The sequence below is a fragment of the Antechinus flavipes genome, chromosome 3 (assembly GCF_016432865.1).
Source record: "Antechinus flavipes isolate AdamAnt ecotype Samford, QLD, Australia chromosome 3, AdamAnt_v2, whole genome shotgun sequence".
Classification (NCBI taxonomy): domain Eukaryota; kingdom Metazoa; phylum Chordata; class Mammalia; order Dasyuromorphia; family Dasyuridae; genus Antechinus; species Antechinus flavipes.
In genome coordinates, this window is record NC_067400.1 from 503,639,747 (window position 1) to 503,661,974 (window position 22,228).

Genomic DNA, 22,228 nt, shown 5'->3' on the forward strand with positions numbered 1-22,228 from the left:
GAAATGAGTCCATTTATTTTATACATTCTTACCAAAAGAATGCAAAAAATTGAACAAGAATTAAAACATTTCAAAAAGCAAAATTAGAAATTTTATATTCCTTTTCTTCTTGGGTGATATCTTTCATTTTATCTTTTTAGTACTTGATGAAGCTGACCGAATCTTGGACATGGGCTTTGCTGACACAATGAATGCTATTATAGAAAACCTTCCCAAAAAACGCCAGACTTTGCTTTTCTCAGCAACACAGACCAAGTCTGTGAAAGATCTTGCACGTCTGAGTTTGAAGGACCCCGAATATGTTTGGGTCCATGAAAAGGCAAAATATAGGTAAATAATTTCTGTAATTTCTGATATGATTATCTCAGGTGCATCTCTTTTTCTCTCAATTAGGTAATTGTGTTTCTCTCTCTCTCTCTCTCCTGTTTTTTTGAAAAGCAACTGTCCAGGGTCACACATTTAGTAAATGTTAAATGTCTGAGAACAGATTTGAACTTTGGTCCTCTGGGCTCCAGGCCTGGTGCTGTAGCTGCTGTGCCATCTAGCTGCCCCCTGTATTCTTTTTTAAGGTTGTTTTCTCAGAGTGTCACCGTGGCTTAATGGAAAGAGAGCTGGCTTTGGGGCCAGGAAGACCTGGATTCAAGTTCTGCTTCTGACATATAACTGCCTATTAACCTATCAGTGCTCTAAGAAGTTCTTTGATTATAAAAATGCTAATCTTCATTGATAAAAGTTTCTCATTTAAGAGTGCCCTGAACAGAGCCAGGGCCTGTCTTTTTTTCCCTATTTGTGGAAATTAGTTTTTCTGCTTTAGTTTTTTTTTTTTTTTTGTTTCTTTTAGAAGGTCAAAGTGTAGTATAGTGATTTCTATCTTTTCTTATAAGGCATCTTTAAATTGAATTCTCCATATTCTTCTTGTGAACACACAAGTGTGTGAAAATCTGGATTTGGGTTGTATTTGTGCTTATGCTTTAGGGAGAGTAGAAACTCTATTGATATGTGATTAAAAAAATAGTTGGATCATAGAACTGGAATGAATAATAAATGAATGAATTTTTTTGGAGGAAAGAAGCATTTATTAAGCATATGCTTTGTATCAGGCAACGAGATACAACTCTGTCACTTTACAGATGAGGAAATTGAGGCCTAGATGTGCTAACTGACTTAGTAAAGGCCATAAAGAAGTAATTTTTATTCCTGTCTTCAAACTCCAAATTCAGCTTCATTTATAGTGTATCTTCGTGCCTCCTTAAGGCATCAGGAGACAAAAACTAATTTTTTTAAAGGTATTTTTGATTCTAGGAAAAACTGAAAAGTTGAATTATCTAATAGTATTATCTATGACAAAGCTTCTTAAATTATGGGTCATGACGCCTGAAAAGGTTGTGGGAGTATGATTTATTATCAGTAAATGTTTGATTTGTATCTTTGGGGTTGTAAAAATTTCTTGGACAAAAAGGGGTAGTTAAGTTTAAGAAACTTTCTTCTACTGTGCCCAAAGGGCTATAAATTCATGCACATCCTTTGACTTAACAATACTGCTACTACGCATGAGTACCAAAAGAGATTTGGGGGCAGGGGAAATGACCTATATGTACAAAACAATATTCATAGAAGCTCTCTTCTCAAGGCAAAAAAATTGGAAATTGAAAGGATGCCCATCAATTGGGGAAATGGCTTAATAAATTGTGGTATGTGTTTGTGAGGGAATATTGTTTTATGAAAAATCATGAGCAGGATTCCCTCTGAAAAAAGCAAAAACCCTAGCAAGTCTTACATGAACTGAAGCAAAATGAAGTGTATTATCTACAAAATAATAGAAATATTCTGGGATGACAGCTGTAAAATGATTTTGCTATTCTCATCATTGTAGTACCATCATCATTGACTACTCTCAAGGAATTATGATGAAAAATCTTATCCATACCCAGAGAAGGAACGGATTATTTCTGAATACACATTGAAGCATTCTCTCTTTCTCTTTCTTTCTCTTTTTAACTTAATTTTTCTTGTGTGTTTTTATTTTCATTAGGGTGTGAGATCTGTTTTTTTTTTTTTTTTTTTTTTTTACCACAACTTGACTTTTATGGAAATGTTTTGTATAACTTCACATGTGGTTTCTTAAGTGTGAGTGAGGATAAAGCAGAGAAGTTGATGACTCAAAAATTTTAAAAATGTAAAAAAAAAATTTGTTTTAAGTATAAAGGAGGAAAATATTAAATAAGTCAAATTAAATAAAAAAAAGAAGTCCTGATCTATGAAACTGAATATTTTCTAAGATAGTGGGGAAACCTTTTCATTTCAATTTTTCTTGGTAAACTAGAAATTGGACTTGGAGAAATGCTTCTTATTCTAGAATCATAGTGCTTTGGACAACTTATCACTTGGTACAGAATATATTTACATTGTTTAAGGGAATAACTGGGCAGCTAGGTAGCATAGTAGATAGAATGCCAGACCTAGAACCAGAAAGATTCATCTTCATGAATTCAAATCCAGCCTCAGGACACTTATTAGGCAAGTCAATTAATCTTGTTTTCCTGAATTTCCTCATCTGTAAAATGAGTTGGAGAAGAAAATGGTAAAGCACTTTAGTATATTTGCTAAGAAAACTCTTAAGTGGAGTCGCAAAAAGTCAGACATGACTGAAAATGACTGAACAACAACCAATGGGAAAAAGAGGTTAAAAAAAAATTTTTTTTTTTTAGTTGCTTCCAAATTAAAGCCTGAGGTTCTTTTTTTTTTTTACTCATATCAGTGTTGAGTCTATAACAATGAAATTTACAGCAGAAGGTAGCTCTTTCAGGTTAATTTTTGTGATCTTTTTTTCTTATTGGTTTTTAACATTTGTTAAATTTAACTATGAATTTGCTAAGTAATTAGTGCCCTTTTTTAAAAATAATGCTTTAAAATTCTGTATGGATATATTCTTTCTAGCTATATAGTAATATTGTGGAGAAGGTAATATAGACATTCTTATTTTTACTAATGAAAAAACGGGGTTATAGAGGTTTACTGACTTTCCCAAGATAACATAGCTCGTGAATAAAAGAGCCCAACTTTGATTTTTTAAAACATTTTTGATAATAGTTTTTGATTTTTAAAATATATGTAGATAGTTTTCAACATTTACCCTTGCAAAATCTTTGTGTTCCAAATTTTTCTCCCTCCCTCACTCTTTCCCTCCCTCTCATTCTTATCCCCTAGACAGTAAGTAATCCAATATAGGTTAAACATGTAATTCTTCTAAACATATTTCCATGTTTATCATGATGCACAAGAAAAATCAGATCAAAAAAGGAAAAACATGAGAAAGAAAAAAAAAAAGTAAGCACATATCAAAAGAGGTGAAAATACTGTTGTGATCCATATTCTATCCCCATAGTCCTCTTTCTGGATGCAGAGAGCTCTCCCCATCACAAGTCTGTTGGAGTTGATCTGAATTACCTCATTGTTGAAAAGAACTGAGTCCATCACATCACCTTTAATTTAAAGAAATTCTAAAGTATCTTACAGTGCAAGATCCTTGGAAATGTATGAATGTTAAGAGATATGCTCTCTGCCTTCATGGAGTTTTCTGTTATAGCAAGTATGACATATAAATACTTCTCTGCAATGTAAGTGGACAAAAAAATATAAACTAAGAGCTATGTGTTGTCTTAGTGGAGAAGGATTATTACTTATTTGAATGGAAAGGAAAGACTAGTAAAGATTTCATAGATGTGGTCTCTATATTGATTCTGAAAAGATATATAGGATTTTAAGAAGTTGAAGTTGGAATAAAATGCTTTTTGTGTTTGGGGAACAATGTGAGCAGAATATTGATGTGAAATAGAGTAAAACAGGTTATGTAGTAGTTTGCTTGGAATTTAGACTATGTCCCCTTTATAGCATCCTTATTGATTCGTCATTGAGCCTTCACATGAAGGCCTCCAGTGATGGGAGAGTTAATATCTCTTGAGACAGTCCATTTTACTTTTTGAATATTTCTCTAAATTTTAGAAAGTTTTTCTTTGCACCAAACATAAATGTGCTCCCTTTTTAACTTCTCACTCTTACTTCTAGTTCTGTCCTCTCTGCTGAAAAAAGCATGTTCTCTTAACATTCTTTCTGATGAACATCTACCATGTATAAAATCTATGATTTTAAACCAAAAACAATTACCTCTTGATTATGATAAATATCTTCATTATCAAATTGTGGGATGCCTTGGATGCCAAGCCAAGGAGCTAGAATTTTTTTTAGTAGGTAGAAAACATTAAAAGACTTTTAGTAGAGGAATAATATGATTATCTTTTTTACATAAATCAAATCTTGTTAGTTCTATGGAGAATTGATTGGAAAAAAGGAGAATATTGAGGTAGGAGGATGTTTAGGAGGTTCTGATCCAGGTGAATGATAATTATACGAGATGGATGATATAGGGAATAGAGAAAAAGAGATGAATGGGTAAAGTATTGTAAAATGTGAGGACAAGGGAAAATGGCAACAGTGAAAGAATTGTTTGTGAGTGGATTTAGTGTAGTGTATATAACAATTGAATTTTAATAAATGTTTGTTGAAAAAATTAATGGATGAATTAATATCGTTACCAGTTATTGTATTGATTCTAGGACCCTCTTGAATATAAAACCCTGTTCCAAAATGAATTCTTTCTAAAAAGGAAAAATGCTATATACTAAAAAGTAACTCATTTTGAGAGGATTCATATTTCTTTTAAAATAGGTATTAGATGGATGGTTCATAATTTGATCTTTATATAAAACATCTATTTAATGGCGATCATACCCTCATTGGAATAAAGTTGATTTGAAAATGTTTGTATATTCTTAATATGTATTTTGTGTTATTTGTTGTTTTCAATAATAGACATTTTAAAAAATCATTTAAAATCTGTAATTTCTAGACTAGTTTGGAAGTTTTGCTGAAATTGGTGCCTATAAAAATTACCATAAAAATTTTGTGAGCACCATCTTACATCTCCTGAGCACCCCACAAAGCTTCGCAATCCTCAGGATTCTGACCTGTAGAAACTTTTTCATTTGCTTCATAAATTTTTTTATTTTAGTTCATATCTGTGGGTTTTGGGTTCACTCAGAGATCCTAAAGAGAGCACTGTTATCTTCTTTTCTTCCAATATCACTCTTTATAGATATCTCTTATACCCTTTAGTTCAGTTTGGATTGGAAATGTTCTCAACTGGCTAGAAGCTGGAAAATGAATGGATGCCCATCAATTGGAGAATGGTTGAGTAAATTGTGGTATATGAACGTTATGGAATATTATTGTTCGGTAAGGAATGACCAGTGGGATGAATACAGAGAGGACTGGCGAGACTTACATGAACTGATGCTAAGTGAAATGAGCAGAGCCAGGAGATCATTATATACCTCAACAATGATACTGTTTGAGGATGTATTCTGATGTAAGTGGATCTCTTCGATAAAGAGAGCTAATTTAGTTTCAATTGATCAAAGATGGACAGAAGCAGCTACACCCAAAGAAAGAACACTGGGAAATGAATATAAACTGCTTGCATTTTTGTTTTTCTTCCCGGGTTATTTCTACCTTCTGAATTCAATTCTCCCTGTGCAACAAGACAACTGTTCGGTTCTACACACATATATTGTATCTAGGATATACTGTAATCTATTCAACATGTAAAGGACTCCTTGCCATCTGGGGGAGGGGGTGGAGGGAGGGAGGGGAAAAATTGGAACAGAAGTGAGTGCAAGGAATAATGTTGTAAAAAATAACTCTGGCATGGGTTCTGTCAATAAAAAGTTATTTAAAAAAAAAAAAAAAAAAAGAAGTGTTCTCAATGAACAGGCCTGACCTTAGAAATGAGTAATTTACCTCAGGAATATCAATGTACTTCTATTGAAGCCTTTAGGTCCAACTTGACCTTTTGGTATTGAACCTTGGGATTTGCAAAAGTGGTTCATATTCTTGTTCTTTAGAAGATGATCAGAAAATTTTTTTCCAATTAGTGAGCAGACTTCATCCCTTTTTGTAAGAAGAAACAAATTTCTGGGATTTTGCCTCATGTTACTGAAATTTAGTAAGTGATTTAGGATATGCTGGCAGTGTTGTAGATAACATTCCTTCCTAGTTAGGCAGGAATAATTAGGTAAAATCTAAAGGACCCATTTCTCAGACTCTTTGGCCTACTCCCACTCTATTCCCTGCCTGTTGACAGCTTACTTAGAAAGAGCTGGATCTTTATCTTTCCAACTTCCATTTGGTGCCTTGACATAACTTCCTCTCATTAATGGTTCCTTAATGTACTCTAATGTCCTTAATATTCCAAGGTCTGAGATTTTTTTCTATCTTAATTGCCTAAAACACAAAGTGTTTTGTCGTAGGAGAAAACCTTTGGTATTTTCAGTTCAATTAATTTAATTTTTATGAGTGATCACCTGTTCTCTTTACCTTATCTCCTTCTTGCTGCTGCTTCCTTGACCTTAAAACTCATTTGTGTTTCTAACAGATGGTAGTTGAAGAGAGAGAAGGGGAAATTGTAATCAATCTCCCTTTTTACTTGTTTCTATATCCAAACTATTAACATATGCTTAATAAATGCTTAACATTGATTGATTATTAGAAGTTCTCAAGTAGCTTTAGTTTGGAAGATGGTTGAAACATGGAAGATTTTGGTATTATTGTTGAATTTTAATTGTTTGTATGAAACTTGTCACCCTAAAAATGGGGGATTGGGTACAGGCAGTACCTGTACCTGAAACAGTAATAATTGTGTAAAATATTCCAGAAATGATACTTGAGCATATAAGAGGTTTTATTACATATATGGCTTCTTGTTTCCAAGAAAGTTTTACTAGGCAGAAACTTCTGTATGATAGCCCCCAGAATGGCTGGTTACAATAATGACTTTTAGCACATTATGATCCTAAATCTGCTCACTAGAAGTAGCTTGAATAAATAGATGGTGGGGAGATTATTCAGGATGTCAATACTAATTTTCTTTCTTTAAAGAATTCATTATGAACAATCAGCTAACACAGTATGCAAAATTTGTATTTTAAGAACCTTTTAAGGGAAACATTGTAGACATTTTCTGTTCATTCTATATTTTTGAAGTAATTTAAGACAGCATCAAAGAGCCTGTAATGAAAGAATGTATCAGCAGGCTTCCTTTCATATTGTCATAATTACAAATAGTTCTATCAATGATTTCTTGAAAAACTTAATAGTTGCGGGTGAAAGGGGTTTTGAACATCATTTTAAAATTGAAAACAGTTTGATTTTTATCAGTCTAGTTTATTTACATTTAGAATTTAGGCTTTAAAGAATTGTTCCCCTTCCGGAGAAGAAAGAGGCATTTTAGGTGTTTTCTGAACATAGTATTACTTAGGAACAAAAGTAATTTTTTTTAGAGACTTAAGGTGAGAAACAAAGAGACTTACTTCTTTCAGGATTTTGTTTTTAAATATTATAGATATTTGATATATGTATCTGTGTTTACATATAAATTCTTGAAGTATGTGTTATTTCAGAGATTAAAAACAACTAAAATTTAAAATAAAAACAAAAGGATTTTGTTTTAAGATGCTAAAGAATCATTTCAGTGAAATAAAGATTATTCCTTAGGTCTCTATTTTTATAGTTATGCTATGGGAGTTGTTAAATGGAATTTCTCTCCTTAATTTCATCTAGTACTCCAGCCACTTTGGACCAGAACTATGTGGTTTGTGAGCTGCACCAGAAAATCAGTGTGCTTTATTCCTTCTTAAGGAGCCATCTGAAAAAGAAGAGTATTGTGTTCTTTGCCAGTTGTAAAGAGGTACTTTTCTCCTTTATTTCCTCTGCTAAGTCAGTTTTTGTTATTTTTTTTCCTATACTTGAAGAGCCAATTGTGAATGCTGTTGTAGAGATTTTTGACTCAGTTACCTCTTTAGTAAACTGGGATAATTATATGTTAGTGGGAGTTGTCCATTTGGAAGAACTCATAGTTTATCTAGTACAGTCCCTTTCTTTGTTTTACAACTTAGAGAAGAAAAATAACTCGAGATCACATGACTAGTAAGTTTCATAGGATAGACTGGTACCCTTCAAGATTTTCTAATTTGTCACTGTTCTTTCTAGTATACATGCTGTAAATTGAGTAATAAATGTGAAAATTTTTTTTAAGAAACTTACTTTCATAAAATATTAGTTATACTTATTTGCTATTTGAGTCACATATTACTCCATATTTTTTTTCACTAACCCCAAGCCTTATGGGTTAATTTGGACTTAGTATATTTTGACTACTGAAGCATTATGGGAAAAAAAATGACCCTGGGGGATATAATTTAAGCATCATACAAATGCTCTTGTGACTGTTGATATATAACAGTTACCTTGAATGTGGATATTAACAGTTACCTTTAAATTTTAAGTGAGGCATTCTAAAGAATTAATTCTACTTTTGTTTCTATTGTGTGATCTACTGCACTTGTCTTCCAAATTATAGTAAAGAGTATCTAGGTCTCCTTGTAATGTTGGATGCTTGTGAGATGGTGGGCAAAAAAACTGAAATTTCCAAGAAGAAAGATCTGCTCGTTCCAGGTCTGATATTTAGGGTTCCAGCAGTGCCTCCTCATAAGAGTTTTAACATATAAATACATTTGGGTTTTTAGGACCTGCACTAGTTTTTTCAGTGTTTCACTGTCAAAAGTCATAGTTATTGACACTTCTGATTTTTTTTTTAAATTTTACTCTTTTTTGTTTTTCTTTTAAGATTTTTTTTTTAGGATATGGTCTCTGGAAAAGTTTTAAATTTTTTCTTTGTTCGTTTTTTACTGTGCTTATGTAGCTGGAAAATTCAGATAACATGGGGAAGAGGCCTTTTAAAAATATTCCTTTTTATTTTTACTGATTCTATTTAGGTTTCTGAGTTTGAAGTTTTAGTGATAATGAAATTGGTGATAGAGTCAGTAAGTAGGATTCCAAACGCTTATTACTCTTAATCCTACTTTATAGTTGCTTTCCCAAAATGCCAAATTTACTCTTTCATCCATTCATAGGTTCAGTATCTGTTCCGAGTGTTCTGCAGACTACGGCCAGGTATTTCTATCCTTGCTCTCCATGGCAAACAGCAGCAAATGAGAAGAATGGAAGTCTATAATGAATTCGTCCGCAAGAAAGCTGCAGTTCTTTTTGCTACTGACATTGCAGCAAGGGGGCTAGGTAGATATCTTTTATGTTGGAATGCTGGCTATGATCGTAATGAATGACAGTGTTCATTGTTTATTTATAAAGAGTTATTCTTATAAAGAATTAGTCAGAATTCAAATGAACAGGGAACTGAATTGGAATAACTTTTCTACCTTCTGATTTTACAGGAGACAGAACATGAGCAAAAATATCTATGTGCTGTATTTTTTGTGCTTCTTTTCAAGTGTTTTGCTTTTTCTAGTGTTATGCAGTACTAATCCTAGAGTGTTAGATTCTAATATTGACCTGATAACTTAACTTAACCAAGGGAACAGCAAACTACAGCAAACTGTGAAAGCCAAATCTAGCTTGTAGTTTGCTAATCCTTGGTTTAATTAATTTTTCTCATTTTATGAAAGCATTATGATCGAAAGAGATTAAATGATTTGTCTGAAGTCATATAATGAGTTTGTGGCAGAGAGCTTATTAGTCTAGAGTTGTCTTCATTCTCCCACATTGCCTCTATGTATTAGTTGACATTTATATGGTTTATATCAGGGGTCCTCAAACTTTTTAAATAGGGGGCCAGTTCACTGTCCCTAGACTGTTGGAGGACTGGACTATAGCAAAAACAAAAACTTTGTTTTGTGGGCCTTTAAATAAAGAAATTTCATAGCCCTGGGTGAGGGAGATAATTGTCCTCAGTTGCTGCATCTGGCCCGCGGGCTGTAGTTTGAGGACCTCTGTTACAGAGTGTCTATTTAACCTGTTTTTTAGGTGGCTGTGGGTAGTTATAATAAGCATCTATTACTGTATGGTAAAATAATGCATATGTGTACTTGGGGCTGAGTAGTAAAAACTTTGTTAGCATCATTATTAAAGTATATAGGACTTTTATTTTAATTGATTCTATACTACTATGCTATTTGCTTTTTATAGTTGTTTTTGTTTTCTCTGACAGTGTTTCATTTGTCAATATTAGTGTGTTGCCTTCTGAGACCTTCTAATCTCTTATGGTTAGAAATTACATAACAAGATAATAGCCTGTAAGAGTCAAGTAAAGAGAAAGTTTTGAGTTACATCCTCTCCTTGGAATAAAGCATATGGGCTCTACTGCATGCACGTTTTACAACTATTTTTCTTTTTTAAAGGGCTATATTCATTACTAAGCCTTATTCCAGATCCAGATAGATGGTTAGCACTATTATTCAGTTGCTTTTCAGTCACATCCAATTCCTTTTGATCCCAGTTGGGGTTTTCTTGACAAAAGATAATGGAGTGAGGGGCGGGTATCTGCACAGTGGATAGAACGTCAGCCCTGACGTCAGGGGGACCTGAGTTCAGCTTTGGCCTCAGACAGTTAACACTTCCTTCCTGTGTGATCCTGGGCAAGTCACTCATACCCAAATACCTCAGCCAAAAAAAGAAAGAAAGAAAAAAAAAAAGGAAAGCTTAGCCAGAAATGTAATTTTTGTACTAGTCAATCTTAGTTGCAGAAAGGTGAGGCAAAATCTGAGGGTAGATGGTTAACTGGTGGAACTGTATGCAAATTCAGAAATTTACCTTATTGCTCATTATGTTTCTCTGAGAAGTAGGTCTTATCCTATTCATTTTAAATACTAAATATCAGAGAATTTTATTATTTATATGATATCTGTGTATGTCATATGAAATTATTTTCTATTCAAAGCACTGTTTTTAGGAATTAAAGGTAACGTTAATTTTTAGTTCACATCAACAAAAAGGAAAACTTTGTATCTACTGGTGTTTGGAATGAATTTTTAATTTTTAGTCTTGTTTGCAAATGATATCCATCATTTGGATGATGTGACTGCATTAGCTGTCAAATTATTAAAATAAAAATAGTCTTAAGGGACCAATTTTAAAAGTGATTTTTAAAAACTTGATATTTATTCTTATATAGATTTTCCAGCTGTGAATTGGGTCCTTCAGTTTGATTGTCCAGAGGATGCCAGCACCTATATCCATAGAGCAGGCAGAACAGCCAGGTGGGTATTCAGCCCAGTTCTTTGTTGCTGTTTATTATTTTAGAAAATAAAAAACAACTTGCTATTCTTTCCACTTTGCTGAATATCTCCAAAAAAACCCCAGATAAAAACCTATAACCAAATTATGTGGAAGAAGCTAAGTACTAGGTAATCATTAGTTTGGCATTGTGTTGTACGACTTACTATTCTCTAAGGTCTCTCCTACCTCTAAATTCTTATATCTTAAGAGCTGTTGAACGTCATTATAGCTAAGAATTGGTTATCAGTCTTATTTGGGGAGTAGTAAATATTTAAAAAGCATTTTAACTTTTTTCTGCCTCTAAGCTTTTTATCAGAAAGCCTGATAAGTATCTATATGAGTATAATTTTCCATTTTCTCTTTTTTAGTCTTTAATAGAGTAGAAGAAGTTCTAGGAATTCCATAAGTTCATAGAATCAGATTACAGTTCCACTTTCCTTTCCTTTCTCTCTTTTTTTTTTTTTTTTTTTCCTTGATCAGAATAGCTTTATTCTGCTTTATAATGGCTTTAGCTCAGGGCGCATTGCTAAGGTTCATGGGACTCAATATTAAGTAATTTGGCTTAAATCAAGGAAATGCCATTATGATTTGGTGAAAAGTCTAAATTAAAAGTGAATTTATTTAAAATATATTGATATTGATAATATGCTATATTCAGAATCTACTATATTGACGGTCTAACAAAATGTAGGTTGATAGAGGTCTGCAATCTTTCTGCTTTAATGTATAGACTTAAATGATTTGTAATGAGCAAACTAATTGTATTATACCTGGATACTTATAAAGGATATAAGAATGCTTTAGAAATGAAAAGATAGAATTTTAGAGCTCAATATTTTTTTAAAAGTATTTTAAACATTCCCTTGGTAATCAAAATGTCTTTCCTATCCCTATCCCTATTAGCTTGAATTATTCAGATTTTGACTTTGCTTTACTTTTGATATGGAATGGATTTGAAGGCATGTCCTATTTTCCAGTTTTTGTTTTTATGGCTGAAATATCTGTCATTTTTGTTCATTAATATTTGAAGGGTTTTTTAAGTTTTTACCTCATGTGTTTTCAATGGTTGGAGAAATTTAAAATGAGTTTTCAGGATTAGATTATATACTTTTAAAAATATTGTTCTAATCTCCATTTCAACTATAAATGAGAATGCTGAATATCCTTTGAATGGATTTTAAATTCTCAACGACTTTTTGTGAAATCTAGGTTCCTTAGATCATGAATCCCCAATTTTGACTTTTTAGTCCTTAGTCTCCGATGCCAAGCAGAATTTGTGATAAAAGGAGTTTCCAAACACTGCTAAATTTTAGCTGAGTTCCTGTTGAAATAATTATGAATTTCAAGTTAACTGAAATGTGAACTAATTGGGCTTTACTGTGAAGTAAATACACCGTAAAATGTATTTCTGGCATTTTAAAAAATTATATCACCTTTAACAAACCCTATCAGGAGATCATGAAACAGCACTGTATCACCATTTGGTAACTGACCTTTTTATAGCATTGTTTAAAGTAGAAGGAATCATGCCTGTAGTGTTACTTTGCTTAGTGTGTGTTGTGGGGAATCGTTATTAGCATTAGGCGACACATCTGTTTTTGTAAAATCTTGATAGCGTAGATGGCTGAGCAGCCTGAAAGTCTTCCATCTTTTTCTAAAAAAGACCAATTACACACAATTCAATATAATTCTTGTCATTGGATGAGTCTTAGGGTTGGTAATATGAAAGATTTATTGCTGATTGGAAAAAGACTTCTTAAAGAAGGCAGGAACATAAACAAAATTAAAAGAAACAATATTTGAAGTTAAGCTTTATATTAAATCATATCTCTAGTAATGTAGCATGAATGTTTTTACATAGCTATCAAAGAATCTTGGAATTTCTGAGTATTCAGGGACCTTGAGGTCTTCTAATCCAATCTATATCCGAATAGCAGTCACTGTATACATACCATTTGTATAATTTCCTTATGAAGGATATTTGCTTTGATACCAATTATAAAATCAGTGTTTAAACAGTTGTAGCTTTAATTACACATTCCTATTTTACTCCCTAGAAAGGTTGGAACTCTTTTACAATGCTATTGACAATGTGTACCCATTTTCCTGTACTCTTACCACAGTGTATTTTATAATTTTTATTTCTTCTACTTTTAATATGTCTTGAATGGTGTTTTAAGGTTGTTTAATTTATTTTTAATTGCTATTGAGGCTGCACGTTTTTGTCCTTATAAAATTTAAACATGAGAAAATATAAATAGTAAATTTTAGAGAAAGAAACCTTGGTTGATTGCATCCGAGATGTGAAAGAAGCTTTCCACAAAGAAAAAGTTTAGGGGTATTTAAGGGTGTGTGTGTGTGTGTGTGTGTGTGTGTGTGTGTGTGTAAGTAAAATATAATTTTTTTTTTTTTTGCTTGTTCTTTGTTGGTTTGTTGTTTTTGAAGAAAACTACCATGATATCACTGTGTTAAGAGTGGAGTTACACTGTGTCTAATGTGGATGATCAGACCAATATGAGCTCAGAGTGTTCTGCCACAGGTGGGGCATAAATAGTGCATATGAACATATGGGGTGGATTCTCTAATTTTGCTTATTATGAATTTCCTTTGGGCCAATTCAGTTTTGTTTCATAGAACACAGCATCTTCTCTGAGAGCATGTCATGCTAGGTGGTTGATCCTGTGCCAAGTCTCCCCTGTCATATGATAATTTCTAAAGTTCATAAGAGATATTTGGAGAATGTCCCTGTATTGTTTTTTCTGCCCACCTTGTGAGTGCTTGCCTTGTGTGAGTTCTCCATAAAATAATTTTTTTGGCAATTGTACATTTGGTACTTGTATGGTCAGAGTTGTGCTCTCTGCAGTAGAGCTAGAATGCTTGGCAGTTTAGTTCGAGAAACCACCTCAGTGGTTGGTACCTTGTCCTGCCAGGTGAGCGTAAGAATCTTCCTAAGACAATTCAAATGGAAGTTTCCTGGCATGGCACTGATATACTGTCCAGGTTTCACAGGCATACAACAGTGACATCAGCACAACGGCTCTGTAGGCCTTCAGTTTAGTAGTCAATACCTCTCCCCGCTACACTTTCCTTGGAAACTTTCTAAGCACTGGGCTGAATTTGGCAATGCATGTGTCAAAGTGATGGAACGGCTTCTGGTGGATCAATAGAATATATGAGAGAACATAACCATGTCTTTAAGTGAACAAAAATGATGTATCTAGGTTTTATCTAATTTTTCTGAATGATTAGAATTCCACAATAGCAGATAATAGTATATGCTTCTTACTTATGTACCAATCTCCTCCTCCAAAATTTCTTTTCTCATTTTTTTAAAAAGAAAAATTAAATAAAGGTTTCTCTTTCTCTGCTCTGTGTCTCAATCATTCCTCATACCCTGGCAGTTTTTGAGCATCCTACTCACTAATTTTTATTTCTACCTTATTTAGAGCACCTTGAAGTCAAACTTTTTAAAAAAACTTTTCATTTTCAAAAAATATGCATGGATAATTTTTCAACATTGATTCTTGCAAAACCTTGTGTTCCAAATTTTTCCTCTTTTCTCCTCATTCCTCTCCCCTAGATGGCAAGTAATCTATATTAAACGTGTGTAATTCTTTTATACATATTTCCATAATTATCGTGCTGCACAAGAAAAATCAGATCAAAAAGGAAAAAAAATGAGAAAAAACAAAATGCAAGCAAATAACAACAAAATGTGTTGGGATCCACACCTAGTTGCCACAATCCTGTCTCTGGGTGCAGATGGCTTTCTCCATTACAAGACCATTTATTGGAACTGGCCTCAAATCATCTCATTGTTGACAAAAGCCATGTTCATCAGAATTGATCTTCATATAATCTTGCTGTTGCTGTGTACAATGATCTCCTGGTTCTGCTCACTTCACTTCGCATCAGTTCATGTAAGTCTCTTTAGGCCTCTCTGAAATCATCCTGATGATCATTTCTTATACAATAATAACATTCTATAACATTTATATACCACAACATATTTGTGATGCAAGCCCAGTAGAAACACTGCTGAGTCTACAGCTATGCACATTTTGATAGCCCTTTGGGCATAGTTCCAAATTGCTCTCCAGAATGGTTGGATCAGTTCACAACCCCACTAACAATATATTAGTGTCCCAGTTTTCCCACATTCCCTCGAACATTTGTCATCATCTTTTCCTGTCATCTTAGCCAATCTGAGAGGTGTGTAGTTGTAACCCAGACTTGTCTTAATTTGCATTTCTCTGATCAACAATGATTTAGAGCACCTTTTCATATGATTAGAAATGGTTTCAATTTCTTCATCTGAAAATTGTCTATTCATATCCTTTGACCATTTATCAATTGGAGAATGGCTTGAATTCTTATAAGTTTGAATCAATTCTCTATGTATTTTAGAAATAAGGCCTTTATCAGAACCCTTGAATGTATTTTTTTCCCCCAGTTCATTGCTTTCCTTCTGATTTTGTCTGCATTGATTTTGTTTGTACAAAATTGTTTAACTTGATATAATAAAAATTAGGTATCATATATTATATATGTTACATAATATTTATAGAATATATAATATAGACTATATAGACTATATAATAATTATAGAATAATATAATATATGTTACATATATAATATATGAAACATATATAATATATGTTATTCTATAATTATCACAGATTCCTTTTTTCTCCACTGATCTGAGAGGTAAACTATCCTTTTTTCTTTTAATTTGCTTATAATGTCACTCTTTGTGCCTAAATCATGAACCCATTTCGACCTTATCTTGGTATATGGTAGTAGGTGTGGGTCAATGCCTAATTTCTGCCATGCTTATTTTTGTCAGATAGTGAGTTCTTATCCCAAAAGCTGGGGTCTTTGGGTTTGTCAAACACAAGGTTACTATAGTCATTGACTATTTTGTCCTGTGAACTTAAACCATTCCACAAATCGACTACTCTGTTTCTTAGCCAGTACCAGATGGTTTTGATAACTGCTGCTTTATAATGTAGTTTTAGGTCTGGTATGGATAGGTTATCTTCATTTGCATTTTGTTTCATTAATTCCCTTGAAATTCTTTACCTTTCATTTTTCCTGATGAACTTTGTTACTTTTTTTTTCCAGCTATGTAAAATAAATTCTTGGCAGCTTGATTGATATGGCACCAAATGAGTACATTAGTTTAGGTGGATTGTCATTTTTATTATATTAGCTCAACCTGTCCATGAGTACTTGATATTCTTCCATTTGATTAGATCTTTCTATTTATATAGAAAGTGTTTTGTAATTATATTCATATCATTCCTGGCTTTGTCTTGGCAGGTAGACTTTTTAAAAATAGCTTTTTATTTACAAGATATGTGCATGGGTAATTTTTCAGCATTGACAATTGCAAAACCTTTTGTTACAATTTTTCCCCTCCTTCCCTCCTCCCTCCCTCCCCCAGATGGCAGGTAGACCAATACATGTTAAATATGTTAAAGTATATGTTAAATACAATATATGTATACATATCCATACACTTATATTGCTACGCAAGAAGAATTGGACTTTGAAATAATGTACAATTAACCTGTGAAGGAAATCAAAAATGGCAAGTGGACAAAAAAAAGGGAGTGGAAATGCTATGTAGTCATTCACATTCATTTCCCAGAGTTCTTTCACTGGGTTAAATTCTATTCATTATTGAACAAATGGAACTGATTTGGTTCATCTTATTGTTGAAGAGAGCCACGTTCATTAGAATTGGTCATCATATAGTATTGTTGTTGAAGCATATAATGATCTCCTGGTCCTCAGCATCAGTTCATATAAGTCTCTCCAGGCCTTTCTGAAATCATCCTGTTAGTCATTTCTTACAGAACAATAATATTCTGTAACATTCATATACCAAAATTTATTCAGCCATTCTCCAATTGATGGGCATCCATTCAGTTTCCTGTTTTTAGCCACTACAAATTGGGGGCAGGTAGACTTTTAAACATTTTATATTATCTATAGTTATTTTAAATGGGATTTCTGTTTGTATCTCTTGCTGCTGGGTTTTGTTGGTAATATATAACAATGCTAATGTTTTATGTGGATTTATTTTGTATCCTCCAACTTCGCTAAAGTTGTTAATTTTTTCTGGTAGTTTTTTAGTTGATTTTCTAGGATTCACTAAGTATACTATCATATCATCTGCAAAGAGTGATAGTTTGGTTTCCTCATTAACTAGTCTAATTCTTTTAATCTCTTTTTCTTCTCTTATTGCCAAAGCTAACATTTTTAATACAATGTGGAATGGTAATGGTAATAGTGGGAAACCTTGTTTCACCCCTGATTGGTTCACTGGGGAGTGATCAGAGCTTGATCAAACCTTGGTGATATAATCAGCTGTCAGTAGTTCATTTTGACTTTTATCTTGCCACTGGACTTTGATGACTCTAAAAGAGAGTCGGGCTGATGACTTTGAGCAACTCCAGTTTTATGCACAATTCAACAATGATCACTCATACTATTTTATCATTTTAACCTATCTCAGAATCCTGTGGTGATGGCAAATGATGAAGCAGCAGTTGCTGATTCTCTGGCAACTTCATTTACAACCCTGCATACAAGTGAGCTAGGCCATAGGATTGTCTTCTCACTGGAGTGAAGCAGCAGTGGAATTTGACAGTCCCCTGGATATTTGAGCAGTCTTCTTAAGAACTGCACTGGCTCACTTCCTGCTGTAAGGAAAGGGCTAGAAACCCTCACCCTATGGTTGAAACACAAAAACATGTGCAAGAAATTTTGTGAATATTCTGCTCTTGATTGGCATATGGAATACAGAAACCCAGTAGACCTGAAAGATAAACAGCTTTTGTTGTGAGAGAACTCAACAGAAATTGCATCTAAATTGCAGAGCTGAGTGAAACAAGACTAGCGAATGAAGACCAGCTTACCAAAGTCAGACACTGTTCTGTAGAGTGGCTTCAGTTATAAGGAGTGCCATGAAACAGGCATAGTTTCAGAGCCAAATAGTCAACAACCTTATATGCCTCTCAAATGGAATGAAGGACAAGCTGTGATAACTGTCCTCAGTGTATATGCTCCTCTTGTGACAAATCCTGATGAGGTTAAAGAAAAAAATTTATGAAGATCAGTTTATCACCCTGGATGGCTTTAATGCCAGAGCAGTATTAAGGAGTCTCCTTTGAATTGCCATATTGGATATTGACATTATCAGACATGGCAAGGGAGTCCTTGGAAGGAATAGAGTTGGAAAAAGCAATAGCCACTCACTACTGCTAACTTGTATGTCTCATGATCTTCTATCAATACAATCTTATTTTTACCTAAATACATTAAAACTTCTAGGATGTACCCTCAAAACAAACACTGGCATTTAATAGGGCATGTTCTTGTAAGGAAAAGAGGCAGATGGATGTGAGAGTGATGTGAGGTGCAGAGTGATAGACCAGTCACAGACTTATCCTCTTTAAGCTAACATTCACATTCAGCAGAAGTGTCAGCCCCAATGCAAAGATGTCTACCAGGAGATTGATTTGGATAGTAGTTGTAGTGATTGGCAAAACTAATGTATTTTGAAATGTTTATTCATCAATTAAAACTCTCCCATTTTCATGAGACTTGGGCTCATCACTTGTTGCTTCTTTTCCATGTACCCTGAAAACAACTTTCATACCTAGCTAAGAATTATCTACTTAAATGTAAATAAATTTTGAGTAGAGAATATCAATGTGTTTTTTTAAACATAATTTCATTGCTCACAAATATTTAAGTAATCATATAGTTTCTTTTCTGTTTTGTCCAAATGCTGACTTGTATTTGTTTATATATTTGTTTTTGTTGCACATTAACACACTCCTGTGTTTGTATGCATAAATACTTTCTCTCCAAAATTATTCATAGTACCATTAAAAAAAGACAGTGTCAGCAGATTAGAATGCCCCTTTGTATATGAAGCTAGTTGCTTACTTGGAAGGAAAGCTGAGCCAGTACATGGTGGGCCTTAGTGGAGCAGAGGAGGAGTGGGCACTTTTCAGAGATTTGGTGTACAGCACCACACTTATTCATCTGGACCAGAATACTAAATATCAAGATTCTTTTGGTAAAAATGATGGGGAAATTCAGAAACTGTTAAGTTAAAAATGAGAACTCCACACAATTTACCAGCAGGATAGTTTGTTTATCTCTAACAAGGAAATGTTTAATGCCACCAAAATCAAGCTGCTCATCATTTTATTATAGAACTACATTCTATTCATATAACATAACTTATTCATTCATTCCTCAACTGATGGGTGTCTCCTCTGTTTCCAATTCTTTGCCATCACAAAAAAGAGCTGCTACAAATATTTTTGCATGTAGGTTTCTTTTTCCTTCTTGTATGATCTCTTTAGGATCTAGTAGTGACACTGCTAGATCAAAGGATATGCACAGTTCTATACCCATCTAAATTGATTTCCAGAAAGAGCTAGATCATTTCACAACTCCACCAATAATGTATTAGTGTCCCAGTTTTCCTATATCCTCTCCAACATTTATCAACTTTTCTTTCATCTTAGCTAATCTTATAGGTGTTAGGGAATATCTCAGAATTATTTTAATTTGCATTTCTCTAATCAATAAGGTTTAAATATTTTTTAATATGACTATATATTAAACCAAAACTTAATCTGTTTACAGTGAGTTTTACTAGTCTGGAGCTATGATTTCTTTCTTTCTTTCTTTTTTTTTATTATAGCTTTTTATATATAAAACATATGCATGGATAATTTGTCAACATTGACCCTTGCAAAAACTTCTATTTCACTTTTTCCCCTCTTTCCCTCTGACCCCCTCCCCTAGATGGCAGGTAGTCCCATATATGTTAAATATGTTAAAGTATATGTTAAATGCAATATCTGTATACATAGTTATATAATTATCTTGTTGTACAAGAAAGATCAGATTTAAAAAGAAAGTAAAAATAACCTGAGAAGAAAAAACAAAAATGCAAGCAAACAATAACAGAAAGAGTGGAAATGCTATGTTGTGGTCCCTACTCATTTCCCAGTGTTTTTCCTCTGGGTGTAGCTGGTTCTGTTCATTACAGATAAATTGGAACTGATTTGGATCAGTTGTTGAAGAGAGCCACTTCCATCACAATTGATCCTCATATAGTATTGTTGAAGTGTATAATGAGCTCCGGGTTCTGCTCATTTCACTTAGCATCAGTTCATGCAAGTCTCTCCAAGTCTTTTTGTATTCATCCTCCTAGTCATTTCTTACAGAACAATAATATTCCATGACATTCATATATCATAATGTATTCAGCCATTCCTCAACTGTTGGGCATCCATTCAATTTCCAGTTTCTAGCCACTATGAAAAAGGCTGCCATAAACATTTTTGCACATATGGGTCCCTTTCCCTTCTTTAATATCTCTTTGGGATATAAGACCAGTGGTAACACCCCTGGATCAAAGGGTATGCACAGTTTGATAACTTTTTGAGCATAGTTCCAAACTGCTCTCCAGAATGGTTGGATCCATTCACAACTCCACCAACAATGCATCAGTGTCCCAGTTTTCCCACATCTCCTCCAACATTCATCATTATCTTTTCCTATTATCTTAGCTAAGCTGAGAGGTATGTAGTGGTATCTCAGAGTTGTCTTAATTTGCATTTCTCTGATCAATAATGATTTGGAACCTTTTCATATGACTAGAAATAGTTTCAATTTTTTCATCTGAAAATTGTCTGTTCATATCCTTTGACCATTTATCAATTAGAAAATGGCTTGATTTCTTATAAATTAGAATCAATTCTCTATATATTTTGGAGATGAGGCCTTTATCAGAACCTTTAGCTGTAAAAATGTTTTCCCAGTTTATTGCTTCCCTTTTAATCCCATCTGCATTAGTTTTGTTTGTACAAAACAAATTTTGTTTTTGACTTTGTGAAATCATAGCTTTATCTTTCTTTTAATTAGTTGGTACTTGTTATTTATAAATTCTGTTGTTCCCACTTACCCTTGTGTTGATCTTAAAAAACACATTGATGTCAGCTCTTCACATTGTGAGGCATTTTCTTTTATAATGGAATGTTTCTAGCTTTTCAGTTTAGTGGACATTTTACTGAGTGCCTGTGAGGTGTAAAACCCTCTGCTTGATGCTGTGGGAGAAACAAAGATGAAAAGAACAATTTCTCTGTTCAAGTACCCTATATTTTGGAGGTGAGATGAAAAGTATACAAATGATTTTGTTGAGGCAGACTATGACAAGTATTAAAAGGCAACAAATGAAGTTTAGGGCTATTATGTATAAAGCACTCTAAAAGCCTTAAAGAATTATGTAAATGTGTAGTAGTTATGGTAGCATCATTATCTGCTTCATTGTCATCATCATCATTATTATCATCAATTTCCTATAATTTCATTAGTAGAGAGAATTACTATTGCGGAAATTCAAATCCAGATTGGCCCCTACTCTTCAATTCTTTATCTTAAAGACTTTCCTTGTTCACTGAGGCTTAAGGGACTGGCTTAAGCTTCTACAACTATCATTTGCCAGAGGTATACTTGACCTTTGTATATCTTTTTAGAGCCTTGTTGGCTCTAATACTTCATACTTTGCTCTTTTCTCCTTTTCCTTCATCATGGTAGTAGATTGTCAGCTTGTGTCCTTTTCCTATTTCCCTTACCTAGTTTTAATTTCATTTATATCTCAGTTGTTACACTTAATAGTAGGTGGTTGCTGGACTTTGAGATATATCAGTAGCATAGTGATTAAAAGGGCAAAATGGTTGTCTTCGATGTGCATTCCTGATGACAAATGAATGTTGTTGGAAACTTATAGTATGATGGTAGAGCTCATAAAGGGTAAATTCAGATTCATTCAACAAACATTTATTCATACTATAGGTGTTATAAATCTTCCAAAATTTTTGCCTTCTAGAAATATAATTGCAAATCTTTATATTTTGAGCCTTGTATCGATGGCTGAAGAGATGAAGAGGAGTTGGAACAGAATTTCATTGTATCTAGAGATTGAAGATGTTAATTTTTTTTTAAAAG

General features: G+C 33.3%; 1 protein-coding gene across 1 annotated transcript in view; it reads left to right on the plus strand.

Moving 5' to 3' along the window:
• The window catches only part of DDX10 (DEAD-box helicase 10), a 287,623-nt gene that overhangs the window by 21,296 nt on the left and 244,099 nt on the right, over nucleotides 1–22,228 (plus strand). The window contains exons 6-9 of the mRNA XM_051986940.1: nucleotides 141–330; nucleotides 7,675–7,801; nucleotides 9,027–9,189; nucleotides 11,081–11,165. Coding sequence (XP_051842900.1) covers nucleotides 141–330; nucleotides 7,675–7,801; nucleotides 9,027–9,189; nucleotides 11,081–11,165 — 565 coding nt within the window. The remainder of the gene's footprint in view (nucleotides 1–140; nucleotides 331–7,674; nucleotides 7,802–9,026; nucleotides 9,190–11,080; nucleotides 11,166–22,228) is intronic.